This window comes from Geotrypetes seraphini, chromosome 2 (assembly GCF_902459505.1).
Source record: "Geotrypetes seraphini chromosome 2, aGeoSer1.1, whole genome shotgun sequence".
Lineage (NCBI taxonomy): Eukaryota > Metazoa > Chordata > Amphibia > Gymnophiona > Dermophiidae > Geotrypetes > Geotrypetes seraphini.
Genome location: NC_047085.1, coordinates 428,937,307 through 428,963,752, shown reverse-complemented (window position 1 = coordinate 428,963,752; position 26,446 = coordinate 428,937,307). Strand labels below are relative to the sequence as shown.

At 42.7% G+C, this 26,446-nt stretch overlaps 1 protein-coding gene across 3 annotated transcripts in view; it reads right to left on the bottom strand.

Moving 5' to 3' along the window:
* The window catches only part of ADAM22 (ADAM metallopeptidase domain 22), a 486,564-nt gene that overhangs the window by 147,624 nt on the left and 312,494 nt on the right, over nt 1–26,446 (bottom strand). For all 3 annotated transcript variants that reach the window (XM_033931244.1, XM_033931245.1, XM_033931246.1), the window contains exons 15-18: nt 21,922–22,021; nt 12,882–12,953; nt 7,362–7,454; nt 2,573–2,653 (exon numbers count right to left, since the gene is read on the bottom strand). In XM_033931244.1, the coding sequence (XP_033787135.1) occupies nt 2,573–2,653; nt 7,362–7,454; nt 12,882–12,953; nt 21,922–22,021 (346 nt within the window). The remainder of the gene's footprint in view (nt 1–2,572; nt 2,654–7,361; nt 7,455–12,881; nt 12,954–21,921; nt 22,022–26,446) is intronic.

The following is a 26,446-nucleotide window of genomic DNA, read 5'->3' as shown; positions in this document are numbered from 1 at the left end:
ATTAGACAGCGTGGAGTCTCCTTTAAATGACTCCAGCTTGTGTCTCTTGGGATCCGCGGCCTCCACACCCCTGCATTTAGGATGGCTACCATTTAGGGGCTCTGGATGGTATTTACTCCCAACCGATGGATCTCCCAATTGTTCCTCAACCCTATAGAGCAAAGGGAAGGCTAAGTCACTCAAGCCCCTGCCCTTGGACCTCCTCAGGATTACTCTTTTGTGTTGGAGGCTTGGCAGCTGGATTTGGGGAAGGAGCTTGGGGCAGATTTTTTGCTACAGGCTCTTAAACGTATCCCCGCTCTAGTACATAATGCTGAGCTCCAAGAGTGCCAATTTAGGACCCTGTTGAGAGCATATACCTTCCAGAGCTGGGCCTACCACATGGGCTGTGTAGATACCCAACACTGTCTTACTTGTCTCACTGAAGTGAATTCTTACTTTCATGGCATTTGGAGTTGTGAGAGTATTCAGGGCTTTTAGGGGGATTTGGCTTTCTTTCTTCGACACCTGTTGCATGTTCCTATCTCTGTGTTTCATATGTTGTTCGCTCACTTCTCCGTGTTTTCTGTTTATACCTCTGTTGAGAAATTATTTTTGAGCAAATGTTATATTCTGGGGATATTACTGGCTGGCTGACGTTCCCCCCTCCTTCTGGTATTAGAGGAGCAAATAACATGAACTTGGGAGGCCAGAATGGCTTATTCCTCTTGCTGCAGAAGCAGAGACTTTGTCTGTATTTGGTCTTCTTATTTGGATATTTTGAACAGACTGCGGTTGTTTCCTGTCTGATCTTGTTTCCTTTCTCATTCTTGGATTTGGGGGGGGAGGGAAGGGGTTGGGGGAGGGTATTGGGGGGGATCTGTACCGGGGGGGGGGAGGGTTGAGGCAGGGGTGCCTTTGTAACCCCGGAGGACATCAGAGTCCAGTCCTCTTGAGGGAGTTCCTCTCTTGTACCTTCCAATTTATTGTCTGCCAATTTGCATTTCTTGATATGTGGTTCTTTTTGTTAATAAAAACAAATTTAAACATAAATGTTGAGTCTGATTTTCTCGGTAAAAACTACCTTTGTAATTTATACCTAAAAGAATGTGAGCTTTTTCTCTTTCGCTGTGCTTTTACCCAGAGGCCTGTTTTATTGCAGAGCTATTGTCAGGAAACTGGGATCGAGAATCCCTGATCTCCCTTCACAAACAAAGTTCTCAAACATGACAACGGAAACCAGAAATGAACTTAAATAATCAAATTGTTTTATTGAAAGAATTAATTTGATAATTACAAGAAAAAATTGAACTAGTGCAGCAAGTTAATGTACAACTAGAGGCTAACAAATGAATTTCAGCTTTTGATCACAGTTTAAACCCTTCTAAGGTAGCTAACTCTTACCCTATATTCTATTCATTTACAGATAAACCCTCAATAACTATAGTCTTTAAATTAGATTTTAAAAAACATATATATTACCCCAAAGTGATTTTCTCTGTGGAACAGCTCAAGCACCCAATAAAGGAAGGGGACCAAACCAGGAGAAGCCACCCAGCAAAATAACCCTCATTCCTCTAGAAACAGACCTTTATCCATAAAATTCACACCATGTGATCATATGGAAAGTCCCAAAAATTCATGCATACATGGCTTTAGGGCACATGTCTGCTCTGCACAACTCCCAAAGGGGGGGGGAGGATAGACAATACCAGCCAATCTCCACTGGTCACCTTGTTCCTCATATCCAGGCATGTCATGTTACTGATAAATCCGTTCTTCATCCTTGTTGGTTTTTGCATGATCATCCATTTCTGGGCCCAACTTAAACATATGGTCATTGCTAAATATCAGATAGCAAGCCAAAGGGCTTTTGCTGATCTGAAAAACAACCCAAATAAGCAATCAGGTCTGTCAGCCATTTCCAGAGAGAAAATTTCCTTCTTGTCTTCCATTTTAAGTTAGCCACTGTCTCACTAAACCTGTCATCCTATCCCCATTCATGTTAATAAAATAATATACTTAGGGCTCCTTTTACTAAACTGCGATAGTGTTTTTTAGCGCTCGAAGGATTTTAGCGCATGCTAAACCTGCGCTACGTGGCTAGAACTAATGCCAGCTCAATGCAATTCTGCGTGCTCTAAAACTGCTATCGCAGCTTAGTTCCTTACAAATTCACCGAAATGAATCGGTGAATAGATTCGAATCGGGCAGCACTAGTTCAAACCAGTGATTGCCAGAACACCATCAACTAGTTGAATTTTTAGGATCTGCATTCACTGTATCTATTTCATGTATATTATCCTAAAAACCAAACTGAGACAAAAGATTGAGAACCACAGAATCAATCAATCAGATACAGATGTGCGTGAATGACCAGATAACTAAGAATTGAAGATGGAAATCATATCCACAGCAAAAAATCATCCAGGGTGAAATGAGAGATACTGAGCTAATTTATGGACACAGCAGGCACATCAGACCTTCCAAGTTCTAATTGAATAAGGTTTGTGCAGCAAAACCCCTCAAAAATCAATAGATTTCATGTGTGTATTTGTTTAAGCGCTTTCTTGCAAGAATTTGAAAATAGTACCTGACTGAAGTTTCCCGTGCAACTTTCTGGAATATCACAGTCATTTACTGCTTCTCGACACACAACCCCCTTAAGTTCAAACTAAAAAGAAAAAGGAAGAAAACGTGAACTACTGAAATCTCCATGTCTTTTACATATTGGATAACAAAAGGAAACAAGCTATCAGCATTTTTTTACTCTTATATTATGGCTGAAACTGCTCTAGTAAGCTGTAGCAATCTGAACAATTTCAGTACAAAAAGCAAGCTACATGTTTTGAAATAGTTCAGCTTACTACAGCAATTTGCCTGAACCAAAACATAACTTGTGCTATAACATAAGAATATGTTTGAATTTTGGAGGGCAGATGAAAGAAAACGGTCCTAAGTAATGTTGACACTTTAGCTTTAATAGCTGTGCACTACAGGATGTCTGAGGCTTTTTTCCTCCTTATTTTTCATATTCATTTATTTGTGTGCTCAGATTCCACCATTTATTTGTTATTCAGTGGGTAATTTAGATCTAAGGTGGTACCTCTCCTATTTATTTAGCATATAGCCCTTTACAACCCAACATACACAAAAATTACATTCAGGGGGGCTGTCAGAGGGGGGTTCCCTGGCCTATATTTCAGCCACTTATCTACGCTGCCATAGAATCCTACAGCCAGCCTGCAGCAGCCATAAGATGATCATGGCAGGGCTCCCTGAAGCCGCAGATTCGGGGAGTTCTGCTGTCTCAGTGGATTGGGGGGAAAATACCACTTCCATGATCAGCTGAGTGGCTGCAGCAGGGGACCCCCAACATTGGCAGGAGGGATGCCCACTTCCTCCTGTCGGAACTTCCGACCTCCCCAAAGTCCCAAAGCAGGAGGGATACCCACTCCCTCCTATTGGAACAACCGAACCCCTCCTTCGAAATCCTGTGGCAGGAAGGATGCCCACTCCCTACTGCTCGAACCCCCGAACCACCATTTGAACTCCTGCGACAGAAGGGATACCCACTCCCCACCCAGCACCCTTAAGTCCACCCCATCCCTATTCCATATCTTTTGTAGTAAGGCTGGCCAGAGGGCTGCCTCCTATGGAAGGGGTCTTAGGCACCTAGGCCAATCAGGGCCTTAGGCCCCTCTCCGGTGCATCCCAGGAAGCACTTGGAAGGGGAAGGATAACCATTGTGAAGTGGCAGGCCTGCTGGCCAGAGGCGGAAGGCATCTCTCCAGCTGACCTTACTATAAAAAGTACGTGAGGGGGATGGGGTGGACTTAGGAATGGCGGCATGGGGGTTTGGAGTGTGTCAGAATGGGGGGTTCAGGGGTATCGGAGGTTGGGGGAACATGGGTTCAGGGAAGCCTGCCAGAAGGAGGGACTGGGAATCCTTCCTGTCACGGGACTTTGGCAGGAGGGAGTGGGCATCCCTCCTGCCATTGTCGGGGGGTTCCCTGCCGCAGCTACTCAGCTGATCACGGCAGGTGTATTTTCCCCATGAACAGACTAGATGGACCATTCAGGTCTTTATCTGCCGTCATTTACTATGTTACTATGGCTTTGGGGAGCCCTGCCAGCTCAGCTGATTGTGGATAACTTTCCTTGCCATGATCAACTTATGGCTGCTGCGGGCTGGCTTTAGGATCTCGTGGCGGCATAGATAGGCAGCTAAAATGTAGGCCAGGGTTTTCTGGACATACATTATAACCACCTTTCTTGCCGTGAATCAGGGATAGGTAGCCGCTTTAGCCTGCCTATTGCCACTTCTGGCTTTGGCCACACCTACTTTGGCATTCTGCGACCTAAAGCGGCTACCTAGCTGTGATTCCAGCCACCTTTTATTTAGGCATTGGTAGGCGCTTCAACACTGCCATTTTTTTTTTTTTTTTGCTGCTTCTGACAACATTTTTCAATGAACAGGCATCAGCAGGGCACCTACTGACACCTAAGTTTAGGAGCTGGTTATAGAATTTCCCTGTCAAGGCTAGAATCTCAAAACTTACTGTACCCTTAACAATGGTCGTTAAACCAGTTCCAGACAGTTTAGCATGTCAGTATTTTAACGGCCAATGATCAGAACGGCTCACCGTGGTCTTTTCTGAGCTTCCTAGCAGACTCTGACTCTGTCATGCAAATGTAGTACAACAAGGTTATTACTATTAAACTAGTAGTAAAATAAGATCACTAATATTTAAACGATCACTCCAAGTGATTCTCTATAATTGCCGGGTGATTCTCTAACCTCACTATGCAACATTTGCGGGCAAAATTTTCCAGTAGAGTAGAGTGTTGAAGCCTTATTTTCCGGTCAGTGCCTGAATGCTGATTGGCTCAGGCACTGACAAGAAAGGCCTGAGAGCTCAGAACCACATCCCCATGCTGCCCCCCTCCCCCCCAAATTAAAAAAAGACCCCTAATTCCTCCCTCCCACTGATCCCCCCACTAGGGACCTTCGATGCACGCCATTTGGCAAGAGGGATACCCACTCTCTCCTGCCATTGGCATCCCCCAAAAGCTCCCCGCCCCTCACACCTTTAAATTGAAGGACAACAGGAGAGATACCCACTCACTCCTGCCGCTGGCATCTCATCCCCCCGCCCCATGACAGAACTTTCACCTTTAAAATGATGGACAGGAGGGTTGCCCACTCCTTCCTGCCACCAGTGTCCCTGCCCCCATCCCTGACAGCCCCCTGCATATTTAAACTGAAGGACGGCAGGAAGGATGCCCACTCCCTCCTGCTGCCAGCATCCTTCGCCCCCCCCAATAGCCCCCTGCCCCCAAGGTTCCTCCCCTGTTTGGTGCATCATGGGATAGGGAGAAGCCTTATGCGCTTGAGCCAATCAGGGCCTTTGGCCCCTCCTAGTGAATCCCAGGATGCACCAGGAAGGGAAAGGCCTACCATTTTGAAGAAACGGGCCTGCCAGCCGAAAGGAGTAGGCATCTATCCTGCTAGTCAGGGGCTCTCTGCTGCCCTGAAATCCCAGCCCTGAAATCCTAGTTTAAACACATCTCCCTTATGCAAAAAGCACAAGAAGGCAAGCTCTGCCGACTATCCTGATCTCTGCCGTCCTGTCCCTGCCAACTCTCCTGCTCTCTGCACCCCTTCCCTGCAGTGCAAGCCTGTGGTTTTAACCTGCTGGTTAAAAGCATGTTCTGTTCCTGGCTGCAGCTTGTTCTGTTCCATTAAAGCATCCCCCCCCCCCCCGCTTTGATCTTGCTTGTGTGGAGAGCAAGCGCATGCATGGACTGCATCTACAGGCAAAGAAAATGGTCTGCGCATGCGTCAGGATCGCTCAGCAGCGATCCGTGGGGTAACTGTGGGGCGTGCCTCTGATTGTATTAATTTGCATGATGACTCGTAGTGAATTGGTTGCCCGGGAAGACTCGGCCACGGATCGCTCACGGATTGGATCAGTGAGTTTAGTGAATCTAGGCCTTAATCTTCCCATTGTCCCAGGTACATTAGATAGATTGTGAGCCTGCTGGGACAGAAAGGGAAAAATACTTGAGTATCTGAATAAGTTCATGTAAACTGTTCTGAGCTCCCCTGGGAAAACAGTATAGAAAACTGAATAAATAAATAAACATGCAGGGTCCACTCTATAGGCCCTGTGTCAAACAATGCATATTTATGGTTAAGGTGTTAGTTGGCAACACTAGTAATTGAGAAGCCAGTATTGGGCAGACTTCTACTGTCCATAGCTGAACAGATAAGCCAGTGCCAGGCAGATTTCTAGGGTCTGTGCCCTGAAAATGGCAAGGACGAATCAAATATGCATATGTAGTATCACATCACACTTTGAGTTTATTTTGTTGGGTAGACTGGATGGACCATAGAGGTATTTATCTGCTGTCCTCTAATATGTTAATATTTCTTACCATTTATATGTCTTAACATTTGCTATTAGTAAATGACCCCCTTAGTGGGCTTTTATTTTTTTTTTTTTACTCTTTATTTATTCTACACATAACTATCAGTAAAGAAGAAGCATGGCACACACAAGATCAAATCCAGTAAATGAAACTAACAACAACCAGCCAAAATACATCTGGCAAAAAGACATTTACAAAGTGCTCCTTTTATTAAGGTGCGCTAAATACGATTAGCCCATGCTAAATGCTAATGCTTCCATGGAATATAATGGGCGCGTTAGCATTTAGCGTACGCTAATCGTTAGCACGTGCTAAATCAATTAGCGTGCGCTAAATTGGCTAGCGCGCCTTTGTAAAAGAGGGGGAAAATTATGAATCAGCAATAGTCTTCTGTTCGTTAATCTCTGCAAGGAAGTAACAATATCGCCCCCTGCCCCAAAAGCATAGAAATTTTAATCCTTCCCCCACCCTGAACTTACACTCAACACAGGTAGGTAAATAATAAAAGTTAAATGAATAAATAAACTATATTTAATGCCCCACACTTATTTAGGTTCTGAAAATTAACAGTAGTCTGTAGACTATTTTACTTTCAAACTTCTTTTCAGAGAAGTTGCTTTCCTTTTCCAGTTTGTTTGGGTTTTTTTTATTATTATTGCTTTAGTTAATTTGAGGGTTATGGCCCTCTGCGTCATACAATTAAGTATGAGATGTTCATTGTGTACTCCTGCTAATTAGTCAGATGGACCACTGGGATATTAGATGTGTTGCTCACCATTCACCAGTACTCCCTTGCCAGCAATGCAACAGCACAAAAATATGAAACTGCAAAACATGTTGTTCTGTGTAGAAACTACAAGAAACATTGTGTTGTGTACAATAAGGTAACTGAATCTTATTTGTTTCCAGGATTAAGGCATTAATTGTTTCTAGTATAATATATTTACCTGGCAGTTTTTACAACAAAGCCCATCACTACATAGCGATCCTTGGGTGAGAGTGCATTTTTTACAACATTCTCCTCCTTCACTGGCACATTCCTAATAGAACAAAAACACAGGAAAAACCCATATTACTTTCAATTATAGGCTCCGCTTTGATTTAAGCACTGGAGAGGGGAATCAATTTGTATTGTCCTGTCTTTGAAATGAAATGAGTTTTTGATGGAGGTAATATTCAGCCCGCAGTGGCAAATGGCTTGTAAGCTACTTCCAACTGCGAGCTGACCTAATCCCAGATTCATTGTCGGGGCATGTGTGCCTCCCGGCATTTGGAAGTTAATCAGGCATCAGCCAATATTTAGACCAGTGCCTGGTTAACTCGGTTTTTCCAATTGTAAATAAAGTTTTACTTGATAGCTGGTAAGTCATGTGACCCAGCCTCAGTTTAAAAGACAGCTCTCTGGTAATGCACAGACATGCATGTATAAGCAGAGTTTCATGTGACTGGAGGCTCTGGTGAGTTAATTTTATTTTTTATTATATATATAATGAGTTAATTTTATTATTTATTATATATATATATATATATTTATATTATATATATATATATATACTTTAAATTCTGACTTGTTTTAACTTCATTGTGGAACTTACTGACAGGTGCTTTCTAATTGTTCCAATTTTGCCCTTTTAATTGTTCCAGTTTTATCTTTGATGAAGTGACAGTATTACATCATAAGAGTATGAAAAATACCATGACTCGTTCCAAGACACTTTTGTATATACTTGTGTTTGTTGCACAATTAAATTTTGCATATATGTTAAATTAGTTTTAGTTGTATTAATGGCTAAGGGAAGATTAGGTTCTTACTGCGATAATCTTCTTTCTAGTAGAAAGGCATACAAGTCTTGAACCATTTGTTATTCACCTCTAATTGCAAGCTGTGTAGAAGGCATCATCTACATTTTTTTGGCACCACTGTGCTGTGCTGTATCTCCTCAGTTCATACCAAAGCAATCGAAAACTACTACAAGAGGAGAAAGAAAGATGATGGATACAGGAAACTCTCCAACAAAGCCAAGTCTGCTCTGCTTTTAAACGATTCATAGTAAAGAAACCAACTGAAACATAACAAAACAACAAGGTGGAATCGAACAAGCCACCTACCTGAGTGCAACCACCACTAACACTTATGTAGTTCTCACAGTTTCCCACTGCCTTTTTGCAATATTTATTTATTTATTTAGTCACATTTCTAGCCTGTCTTCCCAGAACGGGTTACAAGTTTACATACACAGTAGAAGTTTAGAAACAAGGTTACAACTTCACATAAGGCAGATATACAGAACAACAAATTTAAGGAGGAAAGATCCAGGACCTGGAAATGCTGCTAGGCCGTCGGGATCTGAGTTATCAGGGGACTCAGATGATTGCCTAAATCTGCATATGATGGGAGTTATGAAAAGCACTACGTTCTATCACAGGGGTAGGGAATTCCAGTCCTCGAGAGCCATATTCCAGTCGGGTTTTCAGGATTTCCCCAATGAATATGCATGAGATCTATTTGCATACACTGCTTTCAATGCATATTCATTGGGGAAATCCTGAAAACCCAACTGGAATACAGCTCTCGAGGACCGGAGCTCCCTACCCCTGTTCTATTAGGTGAGATAGAGCAGTGATTCCCAACCCTGTCCTGGAGGAACACCAGGCCAATCGGGTTTTCAGGCTAGCCCTAATGAATATGCATGAGAGAGATTTGCATATGATGGAAGTGATAGGCATGCAAATTTGCTTCATGCATATTCATTAGGGCTAGCCTGAAAACCCGATTGGCCTGGTGTTCCTCCAGGACAGGGTTGGGAACCACTGAGATAGAGAACCCCCAGGTACTCCAAATCCTAAGTAGGCTTCAAGTGACTCCACCAAAGGCTGATCACCCAGCCCAAATGCTGCAGCAAGTGGACCCCTGAAGAACCGCCTGGAACCCCTCTGCCAGAGAGGGAGTTCTGAACAACACATCCAGATAAGTGTGGACCAGGACACTCATACAGCGAAGATGTGCTGCCACTACCACAAACAACTTGGTGAAAATCCTGGGCATCATTGCCAACCCAAAGGGAAGAGCCGTGACTGAAATTGCAGCTCCAGGACGTGAAGAATGCAAAACGTCCTGTGTGCTGGAAAAATGGGGATAAACAGATATACCTCCATGAAATCCAGGGAGGTCAGAAACTCCCCCTGCTTTAGTGAATCAATGGCAGAACGAACCATCTCCATGCGTAAATGGGGTACCTTCAGGGTCGAATTGACCACTTTGAAATTCAGGCTCGTTCTCCAACTTTGGAGTCTTTCTTTGGGACAATGTAGCATATCGAGTATCTCCCTGAGCCCAAGTCGCCCTCTGACATGGGCTCAAGGGCAGCAAGATCCAAACGTCTTCAGACCGCGTTCTGCACCCGAAGAACCACCTCAGGGCGGTCTGCAGGGGAAACAAGAAAGTACATGTAGAGAGGACATGAAAACTCCAAAGTGAGCCCATCTCCAAGACCCAGCGGTCTGATGTTATGGTCTCCCATTCTACCAAGAAAGTAGACAGCTTCCTCCTACCCCCCCTGTGTCTTCAGGTGGGGGGGGGGGGGCTGTTAGATGTCCGTTTGAGGACTGCTGTCAGCCAGACCTCCTAAAACAGGGTCTGGGGAAAGCAGGGCACCTCTGCCCTGAGGAGGGAGGACCAGTATACTGGTGAGGACGTCCAGATGGACTAAAAACAGAATGCCCTGAACGCGTCTTGTTCCCAGGCAAAGCCAGCGGCTTGCAGTCTTGTACATTTGCCAGGAGATCATCATGGACCTTGGCCTAACCAATGCTGTCCCCAAAAGAGAAACGTATTCAGGGTGGCCTCAGAGGAGGAGACCCCAGACAGCTGCCTATCTGTGGCATCTTCCAGACAGACACTGAATAAGCGCCCAGCTTGGCATAAACGTTCAGAATGTCAGAGAAGGCGTCAGCCATACAATCCACCCCGGAGATGAGAAATTCCAAATCATGCAGAACCACAGAGACATGACATGGCGAATCGTGGATAGGCACGTCTGTGCAACAAAAGATGATGCTGGCACCGCCTTGATTCTGGATCTTGCCGCCTGTCCTGAACATCCTTCAGGACCACTTCTCCGTTGGTAGGGAAAGAAGTGTGCATGGTGACCTGAGTCACAGCTGAATCTACCTTTGGAGAAGCAAAACGCTTCGTAAAACTGCCTGCCAGGGGACAAATCCTTGTCATGGATCTAGCGCAAAAGAGCGGACCCTCCAAGTTACCCCAAATCTCCAACAGGAAATAGCAAGCATCGGGGTATCAAGGAAAGGAGGCAGGTAGTAGTCTCTTAATCACTTCTGAGAGAACATTCCTGTTGGACCGGCTGTGCCTGCAGCAGGGACCAGTCCTGCAGCGCTTCTATGAGGAGATCATCAGGACAAGCAGGTAATAGGAACCTGCATTCTGTGAGATCGTCAGCCAGGTCCCAAGACCCACACGGAGGTTGATTGCAGAGCTCTGCCAAATATTTCACTGCTGCTGAACGTCCCTGAGAAAGGAGGGGAATCATGAAAGCGCCCCAACACCATCGCGAGCATCACCCTTTTTCACTCCAGAGTTCCTGCCAGGGAACCAAGCGAAAGACTTGGGCTGAGCAGCAGTGACATCCCCATGGACGACCTAGACGCCGGTGGGATGATCACAGGCATGGACTTCTGTGCAAGGTATGCCTGAGAAAGCCTATGTACAATTCCCTTGGGAAAGAAGGACTCCTGTGGTGAAAGTCACCCTGTGCACCTTGAACTTAGAATGAGGACTTAAAAAGTTTTTCTCCCAAACGCGCTTGTGTTACGCCATAATGCTGCCAGAGCTCACCCAAGAACTCCCAAAAGCATTTTTCACAGAAATTGGGGCAAAAGGCTCAAGGAGCAACTCCCCTGAGGCAAAAGGCACCACTTCCATGCAAATTTAGCCCCCCTCGTGGGCCACAGCAAATACGAAATGCGACTGCACAACCAAAATCCATCCACCGCAAATGAAGCATGAAATCAGCTCATCCCAACCTTGGATGTCCATCTGTGAAGATTGTAGCAAAAACAAAGCTCCTAACTATAAAAAAATAATGATTTATTCAAATCAGGAAAATCCAAGATGGCCGCCGGATGCTGATTTTGTAATAAAATTGCCTGGTAAAGGAACGGGAATCCCCAGAAAAGGACAATTTGGGGATTTTAGAGGTGGGGGAGGGCAGGGCATGCCATGAAACCCCCCAAACCCCTTTTAAAGAACTCCCCAAATCATTAAAACAGGCTGTCACACTGTTTACTCACTGTTCCATTTTTTGCTGAATGGGAGAAATGCAGCAATGCTGTAGAAGCACATAGGGAGATCAAATGCCTCCAAAAGCTGTAAAGCTGGATTTCAAGTCTGACTGCCCCACTGGCCCAACCATCACAGCTAGTGACCTCCACCACCCTTAGATACATTGTGCAATCACCGGGCAGAGGCACGCAGTCCGACTCCGATCCCGGGTGCACTTCACGGAACCACTCAGCCTGCGCTGCACCCACTAGCGGATGAACCTGGGGTGAGCTGGCTCCCGATCCCGGAGCCCTGATCTGTTCTGCAGGCTGTCCAGGGGGCTTACTGCCGCACAGGGAACCCCCCAGAAGTAGATGTTCTCCAACCTTCTGCGATCTCTCACCACAAGGATTTCCCCACAGGGAACCTCCACAGCACGATGGCTGACTCACGAGGGAAATATTGAAAACATTACTGAAACTATCCAAAGAAAACACAAGCAAAAGAAATAAGCTCCTACAGGCTTGGCTTGTAGAAAGCAAAAACTGGATTCTACTGAGCATGCTCCAGGATATGCTAGCAAAGGGGAGGGGTTATGGCTTCAATCATTTGAAGCTTTCTACAGTGCCTGGCGGCTAGAGATGCATAACCCATTGGTCCCGGAATAAGTGAGATTGTAAAAGAATTGCTCATATTTAACCCATTAAAATTCATTATTTAACCCAGACATGGGCAACTCCGGTCCTCGAGAGCCGGAATCCAATGGGGTGTTCAGGATTTCCCCAATGAATATGCAATCTATTTACATGCACTGCTTTCAATACATATTCATTGGGGAAATCCTGAAAACCCCATTGGATTCCGGCCCTCGAGGACTGGAGTTGCCCATGTCTGATTTAACCTATTAAAATAATAATTTAAAAAATTCAATGAAGTTCTATAAGAATTTTCATTAGGCATCCACAATTAGGATGCCTAATGTATGCACCGTTTATAGAATCAGGCCCTGTCTGTCAAAAGCTTGTGCATGCATAAGGACAAGCAAGCAATGCAACACATGGCTCTACATACAAGTTGGTAACCATAAACACCAATTACAGGCAAACAATTCTTACAGGTTTACTATCACTTTAGCAAGAGCTGTACCAACTACAATAGACTCCTAGTCCATACTCTGTGCACTTACTTCAAGGGTTCCACAATCACACTCTTCTCCAGCCTCAACAAAACCATTGCCACATTCTGGAGGATCCAGTAGCTAAAGAAAAAGCACACAAAAGGTAAGAATAAAAGGTTTATGCCAGTGATACATTAATTTCTTACAGTTAAGGCTGTGGGTCATGAGGGGACCATCAACTGCCAACATAAGTAAATTCTGTAGAAATGGAGAGTCCTGTAGTGAATAGTACAGGAAGTTAAAACTAAGTATATGTTTGAAAATAGCAGTAGTAAATTAAAAGTAAGCCATCCAATCCAGCACTTTTTTATGCTATTTGGTTGCAAACGTAGCCTCATAAGGGGGAAGTATAAATGTCAGCCCCATTCAGCAAGTCAAGAGACATTGTCTGGATGGGAACATCTGGAAGGAGTAGAAATGTGTCAGCCTAGCATTGCTAGCAGTCAGCATTTTCGGTTGGCCTAACCAATGTCAGCAAAGGCCTATGGGACATTATATAAATCTGACTCTGGAATGTTGATGCAGATAGACCCTAAATGCTCCTGCACAGAATTCACATACATTAAGCATCCAGCCAGACTAGATTGAATGGGACAAAGAAGCCAGAGACTAATCCCATCTACCATGCCTTCAAGTATCATATCTTCCTTATCAATTAAACTAACCATTGTTTCAAACAGTTTATAAATTATAAACAGAAAGATACTGGGAAATACAATAGTTTCTATTTTAGAATAAGATTCCAACCTATAAAAGCCTCCTCTCTGTAATACCCCACTCTCTCTCTCTCTCTCTCTCTGGAACATTCCCCCCCCCCCTTACCTCTCTCTCTTTCTTTGTCCTCACAGCACCTATTCAGGAAGCTATCTTTTCTCTCTCATTCACAAGAGCACAGAAGCAGTCTCTGAATCCACTCGGTATTTGTAAAGCTTATGTCTATTTCTGTCTGTCCATTTGTAACCCAGTAAAGCTTATGCATCTTTCTAAAAATTGCCTTTCTGTAATATCAAGCCTATTTCTGCACAATATATATTTTTTATGCAAGCACTCTTAGCTGTCTTTGTCATTAATTTTATTGCCTACTGAATCTTCAACGAGGGTATCGAACCCGGGACTTGGCAGATTGTAAGGCCGCTTCAACATTACAAGTGGGCAAAACTGAAAGGAGTTATTGTAAGGGAGATAAACCTTTTTGTGAGGCAAGTATGGAAAAGGAAAAGAAGGCTGTTTTGGTTTTCAAAAGTAATAACTGAGAAGGTAAGGAATAAGAGGTTATCTTTCATAAACTACAAAAGATTACAGAAAGAGGAAGACAGGCAAAAATATCTTGAAAAGTTAAGAGAGGCTGGTCGAGTAGACAGGAAAGCAAAGATACAAATGGAAGAAAAAATAGCTGACACGGTAAAATGGGGAGACAAGACATTTTTTAGATATATCAATGATAGGAAGAAGTGCAAAAGTGGCATTGTGAGCATCAAAAGTGAAGGGGAGAAATATGTAGAAGCTGAATTGCTTAACAAATATTTCTGTTCTGTGTTCACAGCTGAAGCGCCATGAGCAGGACCACAGAAGACAAATGCAAATAGGGATGGAGTAGTGGTAGACCCTGATCAATTTTCAGAGGGTTGTACTGATGAGGAGCTAGCTAAATTAAAGGTAGGCAAAGCAATAGGGCTGGATGGTATACATCTGAGGGTGCTGAAGGAACTTAGGAAAGTTCTGGTGGCTGTGCTGACTGATCTTTTCAATGCTTCTCTAGAGTCGGAACTGGTACCGGAGGACTGGAGAAGGGCAAATATGGTCCCTCTCCACAAAAGTGGAAGTAAGGAAGAAGTAGGGAATTACAGGCCAGTAAGTCTGACTTCTGTGGTAAGCAAATTAATAGAAACGCTTTTAAAACAGAGAATGGTAACGTTTCTGGGATCCAGTGGATTACAGGACTGGAGGCAACATGGATTCACTAGAGGTAGGTCTTGTCAGACAAATCGGATCAATTTCTTTGACTGGGTGACCAGAGAATTGGATAGAGGGAGTGCGCTAGATATGGAATAAAGGGAGCGCTAAAGGAGGACAAAGCAATCGCCGACAGACTGAACACATTTTTTTGTGTCTGTATTTACTGAAGAGAATATACACAGCATACCGGAACCCATCAGGCTATATGCTATAAGCGAAAACGGTAAACTGACAGGGTTAATTGTCAGTGATGAGAAGGGAGGAGAGACAGAGAGAGAGTCCTGTACAGGTGAAGAAGTTTAAGTCCTCTATGAAACTAGAGGTGAAGAGCCCCACCCTGAAATTCCCTAACATATTAGGCCAATAAACACAACTAAAGGCCTAAGATGGCTGAGAATGCTCTGACTAAAACTGTCAAGCCTTTGCACAATCTATGCTTGCTGAAATCAGCAAGCCAAGCGAAACTTATGCTAAAAATGAGCAAGTGAAACGAAACTTATTCTTTTACATGGTATCACATCTGCTGTAATGCCAGGGAAGTGAATCTAAGAAGGATGAGAACATGTCTTGACCAAGAATATAAAAATACATTATTTTGCACGAATATCCTGTGATGGGCAGGCTTTTACTGGCCAATAGCTTGAAATTGCTGACATGATGATTAAAACGGCATATGCGGGGAAAAGGTAGATTTTCTGGTAAACAGAACACGCGTATGGTATGACACAGATATCATGAACCAATTAATAAACTGATAAATGTAATGACGTTTGTAAGTGACCAATAAAAACTAACAATATGATATGTGCCAATGTGGCCTCAAGCTGTCAAGAATTGTATAAGAGACAGCCTTTGTGATTATGAAAAACGGACAGACATCCAGATATACTCAAGCGCTTGAGGCATATTATCTGTCAGCTCCATATGCTTTAAAGATTTGTTCTTGTAACCTGTTATTGATTGTTAATAAAATAAATATATATTAATTATAACAGCATATTGAGTTTCTGTGAAGCCAGGTATTGAAAGCCGTAAACAGGCGGTTTTCCAGCGGCTTTTCAGTCTAGAAGAGGTATGCAGGCAGATTGATAGGCTTAAGAGTGATAAATCACTGGGATCGGATGGTATCCATCCAAGGGTTATCAAGGAACTGAAAGGGACTATAGCTGAACTGCTTCAGCTAATAGCCAATCTGTCAATTAAATCGGGAGATGAACAAGGGGTCATGCCTTCATTCCTGCAGTGGTCAGCTGCTCAATCAGGGCACCTCTATGTACCCCGGATGTGAATGTCTATATGGCCATTTCTGTAAAAATAACACTAGACAGACATTTTTGTGCCTTCTTTTTTGGAGTTCATATTTTGGACATTCTTAGTGCAAAAATGGCCTTCTTATGTCTTTTCGAACAGGAAATTTTGACATTTTCCTATTCAAAAATAGCTGTGAGATGACATTTTTGGACATTATAAGCAGGAAGTCCAAATTCTTTCAAAAATGCTCCTCCATCTCTTCATTTTACAAAGAACACGAAAGTATTTTTGAATCTTGAAACATCTGCTTCACCAATTGTGATATATTCCGCTTATTCACTGATACCTTGATGAAAACGGACTACAGTATTACTTGCAAATTATCTTATTTCCCTCCACTTTTCTTAAAGAAGAAAGCAAACACTGAACATTTGAGTTACTCTTAATAAATGCATGCTTAATTCACTTTAATTAATTTAATGAACTTGAATGAATGCATTCTGAGTAAATATTGTGAAATAATGAAGGGGAAATAATCACAAGGAAGTGCTGATTACCACTGCTCTTTACAGAAGCAATACAGTAATCATTTGCTCAGTGGAGGACAAAGCCTGAGCTTTTCAGTTTCTCCCTCATGCTAATTATGTACATCTGAAGGGCCAGAGAAGCATTTAGGCAAACTAAGGACTTTTTGTAACTGAGAAGCTCTTAATACCTGAGCACTAAGAGCTATGCTTCAAACTGGGAAAATAAAGTATGCACCTTTTTTATGCTTGTTGTAATTCAAGTGCTTTACAGAAGAACAAATATTCATTGTTTGCAAACAAGTAATTCTGAGTTTCGTAAAGGAAACAAATACTTATGAACATAAGGATTACCGCGCCCAGCAGTCCGCTCACCTGGTGGCCCTCTGGTCAAAGACCAGTGCCCTAACTAAGACTAGCCCTACCTGCGTACATTCCAGTTCAGCAGGAACTCGTCTAACTTTGTCTTGAATCCCTGGAGGGTGTTTTCCCCTATGACAGACTCCGGAAGAGTGTTCCAGTTTTCCACCACTCTCTGGATGAAGAAGAATTTCCTTATGTTCGAAAGGAATCTATCCCCTTTCAGTTTTAGAGAGTGTCCTCTCATTCTCCCTACCTTGGAGAGGGTGAACAACCTGTCCTTATCTACTAAGTACATTCCCTTCAGTATCTTGAATGTTTCGATCATGTCCCCTCTCAATCTCCTCTGTTCGAGGGAGAAGAGGCCCAGTTTCTCTAATCTTTCACAACTCCTCCAGCCCCTTAACCATCTTAGTCGCTCTTCTCTGGACCCTTTCGAGTAGTACCGTGTCCTTCTTCATGTAAGCGACAAGTGCTGAATACAGTACTCCAGGTGAGGGCGCACCATGGCCCGATACAGCGGCATGATAAACTTCTCAGATCTCTTTGTGATCCCCTTCTTTATCATTCCTAGCATTCTGTTTGCCCTTTTTGCTGCCGCCGCATATTGCATGGACGGCTTTATCGGCTTGTCGATCATAACTCCCAAGTCTCTTTCCTGGGAGGTCTCTCCAAGTACCGCCCCGGACATCCTGTATTTGTGCTTGAGATTTTTGTTACCTACATGCATCACTTTACACTTATCCACGTTGAACCTCATCTGCCATGTTGATGCCCATTCCTCAAGCCTGATTATGTCACGTTGCAGATCTTCACAATCCCCCTTTGTCTTCACTACTCTGAATAACTTTGTATTGTCCACAAATTTAATCACCTCACTCGTCGTACCAATGTCCTTTTCTTCTGCTACAGTAACCAAATCTGGGAACTTAATGTTTGAATATTTTCTAATCAACTATGGATCACAGAAGACAGCAGCCAGTCAGATAAATTTATATGAGTTCTTATTTTAGCAAAATGTCTTTATGTGCACTTTATTGATGCCATATGCAAAGGCTGGGGTGGGGTGGGGATGCTAAAACAGGGGAAGGGAACACTGAAAGAGAGAGTTTCCCATGCTTAAAAGTCTGCCGTATAAGTAAGACTAGTTGTAGCCGGTCTTACTTGCAAGGCAGCTCAGCATCCAATATTCAGAAGGGTTCTTGGGGATAGGCAGACTGGATGGCCATTTGGCCTTTATCTGCCATCATGTTTCTATGTTTAATTGGACTTAATTGGAAGTTAGTTTCCTAATTTGAAAAACACATTTCTATAAATAGTAGGAACCTAGTCCAAAGTGCCTACCTAAATGTGGGCATGGTTAGGAGTGGATCATGGACATGTTTTTGAGTTAGGCACCGCCTTGTAAATTAGGTGGATAAGCTAGTTAAAATCATTGGTATCTATTTTACTATACTATCCCTGAAACAACATATAGACATGTTGATTAAAACCACTTTTTTACAAATTAGACTGTCTTAGGAGACTTCATACATTGTTTGAAGAAAAACATTTTCCCATTTTAGTCCAAGCTCTTATCCTCTCAAAGTTAGATTATTGTCTTCTTTCAACAAAATTGATCCTAAGATTGCAGACTATTCAATGCTCAGGACTACCTAATGGTAGGGGGCACCTGTGGTTGTGAACCTACACTCCTTCCCTGTGAATACATCTCTTTCTTACTCTGTAGTCACCCCCCTTGGATCTGATGTCTGCTAGCCCCCTTCCCATCCACATGTAGCCAGCTCACTGGTAGAGGAAGCAACTGAAACAGGTTGCCCCCACCTGGTCTTCCCTGTGCTCCATTCTGCTGACAAGTTGCATCATAGAGGTGGGAAGCAGCACAGGAAAGGCCCAGCTGGGTTTGAGCAGAGGCAGCCTGTTTCAATTGCTGCCTCTACCAGTCAGCTGTGAGTGTTTTGAGAATTGCGGAGGGGGGACAAAGAGATGCAGGGTTCATGTGGGTTAAGGGATAGCAGATGGGAGCAATGTGATGCAGGTTGGTGGAGGAGGGGATAGAGATGCCAGGCCTGACCAAGGGACAGAGGGAGGGAAAGGAGTGTTAAAGAGATGCTGGAACCAGAAGTGGAGCAGAGATGCTAACTGAGGGGGGATAAGAGGAGAGAAAGAGAGAGAGACCTGGAGCAAATGGGAAAGAAGAAAAAGGGAAGGGGGGAGAAAGAAATGGAGCAAAGGAGAGGAGAGAAATGTTGGACTTGGTGGGGAAGTAGAGGGAAAGGAGAAAAAGAGAGACTGAGAAAGAAAAGGACATGGAGCAAAGGGGAGAGGGAGAGATGTTGGACCTGGGTGGGAAGCATATGGAAGGGGAGTAGAGAGATCAGGAGAGACCTGGAACAAAAGGGAGGAGGAGAAATAAAGACTGGATCAGAGAGGAGAGATGCTACATCAATGGAGGGACTGAGAGGAGAGAGATGGATGGGGATGCAGTGGGAAAAGAGAGTGGGGAATAGCTGGACATGAGGAGAGACAGGGACTCAGAGAGGAAATGCAGACTAAGGAGGAAGCATACCAATAGGGATACAGAGGGAGATGCTGAATATAGAGGGAGGATCTGGACATTAAAAAAACAGTTGCTGAATATGATGAGGGGGCTAGAAATAATTTTTTTAATCCTTTAATCCTTTATCTGGATGCCCAGAACAAGACCATTTGGACATGGGAGAGAACAGTCCTGTAACGGAATGGCCAGCCAGACATGGTAACAGAACAGTAGGGCAACTTAGAGGGCACTGCTGTGAACTTCACAGAAAGGGTGCCACACAAAAATTTCACCAGAACTCTCTTATATGTTATGGTGAGCCCCCCAACCCACTATACCCACCTGTCTACAACCCCAATAGCCCTTATGGCTCCAGGTGCCACCTATATTGCAGTAGAATAGGGTTTTGATGGGCTCAAATTTTCCACCATAAATATAGTGGTTAGAGAGGTTTATGGGCCTAAGTCCTCTTCTCTATGGTTCACTAGCCCACGCACCAGGCTACTTAAGACAGCTCTACTAGACTTTCCTAGTGTTATTGCTCTGGAGACAGGTATGTAGGTCTGTATTCTGATCTTTGTGGGTGTGAGAGTGTCCATGAGCACTGGGGGAGTGTAGAGTTGTCTTATCTTGATGCATGTAGTGGTCATCTGGTCAGTTTGGGCACCTTTGTAGCACTTAGACCCTTCTAAAACAGGTCTAGTTCCAAACGTATAAGTTCTGTCCAGGATTTCTTGCAAAATGTTTAAGCAATGCCTCTGCTGGGTCAGACCAGAGGTCCATCACGCCCAGCAGTCCGCCCACGCGGCGGCCCATCAGGTCCAGGACCTGCATAGTAATCATCTATCTGTACCCTTCAGTCCCCTTCTCCTTCAGGAAATCATCCAATCCTCTATCTATACCCTTCAATCCCCTTTTCCTTCAGGAAATCATCCAATCCCTTCAAGAAATCATCCAATCCCTATTTGAAACCCAGTAGCGTACTCTGTCATATCACTGCAAGACATTCATGTTTAACCCACCCTTGAGACTGCCCAATGTCCGCCCATAACATACTTCCACCACGCCCATTTCATGCTCTGAATGCTTAGAGGCTGGAACACCTCGCTAGACGTACAGAACAACGGTTTTGATTATCTGCCCTTGGAAGTCCTGGCAATTAGGACATCCAAGTGATGATTTATGATGCTTTATGGACATCTATGTTTTTGGATCATGGGCCCCAATGGGACCAAAGCAATGACCAGAGATAAGTATAAAAAACTGTAATATGCCAGGTTTGAAAAATGTGCATTTCAATTTCTATTTTAATGATTACTGTGACAGGTTTTCTGTAAAGGTCTAGAATGTGTTTTACTGGAGCTTTTCCCCCTGTCCTCACTACGGCCAGGAAGCACTAAAAATGGTCGCTCTAGCAGAGTGAGTCGCTATGGGCCATTTCATTGAACGATTTTAAAACGGTGATCAATATACGATGGACTTTGCATGTAAAATAGTTTTGCAGAGGTCAGCCATAATCCAACCCCACCAGTTGCTAGAAAAGCGCCTTTCACACATGAACAGAGCCGGCAGGGGAAGCTCAAACAGCTAAGTGGCAGGGGAAGCCCCGAAGCAGCCTCCTGTTGCACAGCTGTTTGGGGAAGACTTTTTTTCTTTCTTTCTTTTTTTTAATGTCCCCATTACAAAAAAAAATTGTGATGACCCCCCCCCCCTCCGATGACAGCCCCCTGATTACACCCCAAAACAAAACTGAGTAGGAATTTCCTACTCTTTGGGATCATGCCAGGTACTTGTGACCTGGGTTGGCTACTGTAGAAAATAAGATACTGGGCTTGATGGACTTTCAGTCTGTCTCAGTATGGCAACTCTTATGTTCTAATGTAGTGCTGAGTAAGCATCAAGGTTTCCACACAAAAATAATGAGTCTCTTGTTTTCACAAAAAAAGGAAAACAGCAGACAGAGGCCTACCATATACTAGTTAAAAGCTTTTTTTTTTTTTTTAAGCTCGGGCACTCAAGTTTCACTTTTTGTGAGGAAAGGGCTGAGGTACGCAACAGCCACCCCCCATGTCAAGAAAAAATGGTCTGCTTGGATAGAGGGTATTGGGACTTAGGACCCCCATATGTAATACCCCAAAGCTCCTAGATATATGTGTATTTACAAATCAGACTTATGCACACAAATGCTTCTAAATAGTGCAAAAATACATGGACCAAATGAGTTCCCCTTTGAAAATTAGGTTCCAGGATATTAGGGGCTTAGAACCCCCCATGTAATTTCATTATTGCCTTCAATATTATGACTGGGGCAGTTTTTCTAGGACTATGGACCTCACATATCAAAGGTATTCAGCAATCTATCCTCTTAGCTTGGCCCATTTAAATTTAACAGTTTCTTAATGACTTGATGGTTAATTACCTTTGATGGTTTGTTGAAAAGGCAGGCTCCACCTCCATTGTTTAAAAACTCATGATACTCCTCAATGCTACACTTGGAGAACTTGCGTGGAAGATAATAACTGCAACACAATAAACATGCAAATGAAAAAAACAAAAGGGTCCAACATAATACACTGCCAAATATTATACTGGAAATTAATTTCATTTTAATGGATAGAAGGCAGCAATCAACGCCCCCACCATGCCCCCACGCCAGCTTCTCCCAACCCCATCAGCAGCACTCCCACCCCTGACAGAAACAACCCTTCTGGTAGCAACAACCAATGTTCCCTCTAAGCTGTGTAGGAATCTTCCAACCAAATTCCTGCCAGTGAAGGGTAGTGTTTTCCATCATGAGGGATAGGCAAGTTCCCTAGAGCCCTGTATAGCTTGACTGTCCCTCCCTACTGAAAATGTGACACATTAAACAGCACCGCCCATTGGCAAGAATGTAGGTAAAGAACTCCTGAACAGCTTAGAGGGAACATTGGCAACAACCTTACCCTCCACCCTGCAGCATAAATCCACCCTTTGTGAGCAACAACATTCCTCCAGGCCCCTTGCCTCACAGCTCTCCTCCATCCAGGTAGTTCTCTGGTAGTTCTCTAGCAGCCCTCTCCCCCTAGATGTGGGCATTAGCCCTGCATTTGTGGCAGCATTCCCCAAGGGCGCTAGGCTTTCAAACTTAACTCTCTGCCCATAAGTTTCTCCATCCCACCCCTGATCGACAGTCTGGGCTTATTGGTGTCCCTGGTCTCTAGTGGCAAAGATTCCCTGACATTTCTGTATAGCTACATTTACCTGTACAGTATATTGAATTTATTAGAAGTTGTTCCACTATAATATAGTAAAGAGAAGCACTTGGTAGATTTATTGAAAGCAAACAATTGCTTCTCATTCTATTATCTCCTACATATGCTCTCAAGCAACTAGCTATATAATTGTATTTATTCAAAGACTGTGGGTACTTGATGTTTAAATTGGGACCTAATGTAATGAAGGAAGAAGCAGAAGGACTCACAACCCAGAAACATTTCAAAACTTGATAACGAAAAGTATCTTCAAAGGGAGCCTCACATTAGAATGTCTTCAGACATCAATGAAAATGCAATTTAGACTGTATTTATGAGCGCATTGTTCTGGTGTATCTTTTCAGTTGTATTTGAGCATGTTCTAAATAAAGAATTGCAAAAAAAAAAAAAAGAGAGAACACATTCCTATAAAAAGTGTAACACACATTATTTTTTTCACTAAGGGTTTAAATATCTGGAGGGTAATGTTCGTCAAGTTGGTCAGAGGTGCACATTCAGATAACTTTAACCAATAACTTTAGGTCAACCTTTGTACAGACCAATTTGTCCATTGAGGTCTGATTCTGCCTAAAGTTAGGTGCCAATATCAGTACCAATTCTATAAAATGCAGTCGCCCATTATATAATCACAGTTGATGTCACCTAAATGTACTTAGGTGGCACGTAGTATGTTACCATTTAGGCATCACTGATTAAAGTTAGGCACCAATATTGGCGCCTAATGGCACCTAATTCACAAAGAGGCGCCTAACTTGAAAACACGCCTATGATCTACCCCCTAACCATGCCCATTTTTAGGCTTTTTCTCCACCCTTTTGAGTAATGTGGATCTTCTCGGTAGAGCCCACTGTTGGTGAGTAACATTTTCTGATTTATTGAGTTTTTGTGTTACTACAGATTTTTTCTTGAGAGACGTTTAAATACCTACGTGATGTAAATGTGCATGAGTCAAGTCTCTTTCATTAGAAAGGAAGCCCTGGGATGAGAGGGCATAGGATGAAGTTAAGAGGTGATAGGCTTTTTACAGAAAGGGTCGTAGAGGTGGTGGAGACAGAGACTGTGTCTGATTTCAAGAAAGCCTGGGATAGGCACGTGGGATCTCTTAGAGAGAGGAAGAGATAATGGTTACTGTGGATGGGCAGACTGGATGGGACATTTGGCTATTTAACCTGGTGAATAAGATGTTTAATACAACAAAAAAGTTACAAATATCTCAGTTACCCTTACCTACTGCAAATGATTTAGCTACTTTTTTAGCTCTAAGATTAAGGATCTACGAACCTCATGTCCGTCGTGCTCGGGAAACATTAGAGACTATAACAGTAGGGTCCAAGATGAGGTTCCTGTAGATCTTATATGGTCGACTTTTGAAAACCCAGATTGGGCTGATTTTTCCAAACTCTTTTGTAGATATTCTAAATCACATTGCATTGGACTCCTGTCCTACTAATCTCATGTCTTGTGCTCCTCCAGGATTTAAACTAAAAGTGTTAGAATGGATAACTGACTCCCTAGATAATGGTATTTTTCCACAAGAAGAGGGTAATATAATTATCACTCCAATTATTAAAAATGATAAGGAATCAATTTCTCTGCCATCAAATTATCGACCTATTGTGTCCATTCTGTTTTTTGTAAAGATTATGGAGGGGATGCTGCAAATGCAACTAACAAATTATCTAGAGCATTATTACTTATTACATGACTCTCAGTCAGGTTTCAGATCTCATTTCAGTACAGAGACAGTGCTAACTACTTTAATTGATCACTTAAATAGTCTTTTAAGCAAGGGCAGTAATGCTTTAGTACTCCAATTTGATTTAAGTAGTGCTTTTGACCTTGTAGATCATTTTAAATTGTTAGAATCATTAGATGCTTTGGGTACTCAGGGCAAAGTCCTTACATGGTTCAAAGGGTTTCTCGAATCAAGACTATATGAGGTTAAATTTAATGATACATTCTCTACTACTTGGAAAAATCCTTGTGGAGTCCCTCAGGGTTCTCCACTCTCTCCTACCCTATTTAATGTGTATTTGTCCTCATTGGGCCATTCATTGAGTAATTTAGGTTTAAAATTCTTCAGTTATGAAGATGGCATCACTATAGTTGTCCCATGCTGTGGAGTTTTGTCCAACAGCATCCAATCTATTGAGTCGGTACTACTTTTAATGGAGACATGGATGCGGGAATTTAAACTTAAATTAAATCAAGATAAAACTAAATTTTTCTTTGCAACATCTCAACAGATTCTTTTTGAACCAACAATTAAGATTTAATTCAGTATCTTATACATTAAGTCCTACAATTAAAATACTTGAAGCCATTCTTGACCAAGGTCTAACTATGAAGAATTAGATTGCTACAGTAGTGCAGAAAGGATATTACACTTTAAGGAAGTTACGTACTATTAGACCCTATCTTGAGACTGCTGCTTTCAAAATTCTTGTTCAATCATTACTTTTGGGCCTATTGGACTATTGTAATATAGTCTATTTGAAAAGCACCAAGAAAAATCTAGCTAGATTGACCTTGGTGCAGAATACGGCGGTAAGATTGATTTACCGTCTGAGAAAGTTTGACCATGTAATGCCTTATTACATTGAACTGCACTGGCTTCCGGTTGAGGCTCGAATAATCTTTGAGATGTTTGTATTATAAAGTAGCTTTTGGACTTGCCCCACGATACTTGGTTGACAGATTTGATATTCTACCACAGAAGAATAATAGACGATCACATGCTCTGTTTGTGTTTCCTTCGGTTAAAGGTTGCAAACACAAGAAATATCATGAGCATATTCTTGCATATCAAGCAGCATATTATGACAAAGATTTCCGATTATTTGTAATGAATTCTATTTCATATGAGCACTTTAGAAAGTTGCTGAAAACATCTTTTTTCTAAATTCTTGACAAATTGTTTCTGCACTTTTCATAAAACCTATGGGGGGTCATAATCAGAAAAAAACAAAACGTCTAAAAAGTGGCCTAAATGGGTACTTGGACGATCAAAAAGCCTGATCGTCCAAGTATCCATAATCAGAGCTGGTTTTAGACGTATCTAAAACCAGCTTAGGCCTTTCCCCTGCCTCTAAATGCATAGAGCCAAAAGAGGCATTTTTAGAGGAGGGGAAAGGGCGTTTTTTTGATAATGGACATTTTCCCTGCTTCTACTTTCAACGTTTAAGGCCTTAGACCAAAAGGGGACTTAGACATTTTTTTTTATTATGCCCCTCCATTTGTTTTTTTCTCTAGTATAATCTTTTGTAAACCACATAGAACTTATGGTTATGCGGTCTAGAAATTTGTTGTTATGTTATCTGCCATCATGTTTCTATGTGTTTTACAATGAGAATACACCTATTTTCAAACTATTTTTATCATTGGGTTTTGCACCACTTCAGAGCTGTGGACAGATTTTTAACAAATGTTGGTTTAGGCTAGGGCTTTACACAAGCGATTAAGGGAATAATTCTCTATAATCCCCTTTTTTTATTTCTGCTTTCAAATTTAAAATAAAGTTGCAGCATCACAGGTTAATTGGCAACACACATATATATATATATATGCAAGTTTGTAAAATTGTTGGTTATTGCGAGGGATGTAGACATAATGGTATTGCCAGTCTTGGACCTGTGCCTTGCAGAGAGGAGCCATTTCCTGGGGTGCTGGAAAAAACCTGGGATAAAACTCTGG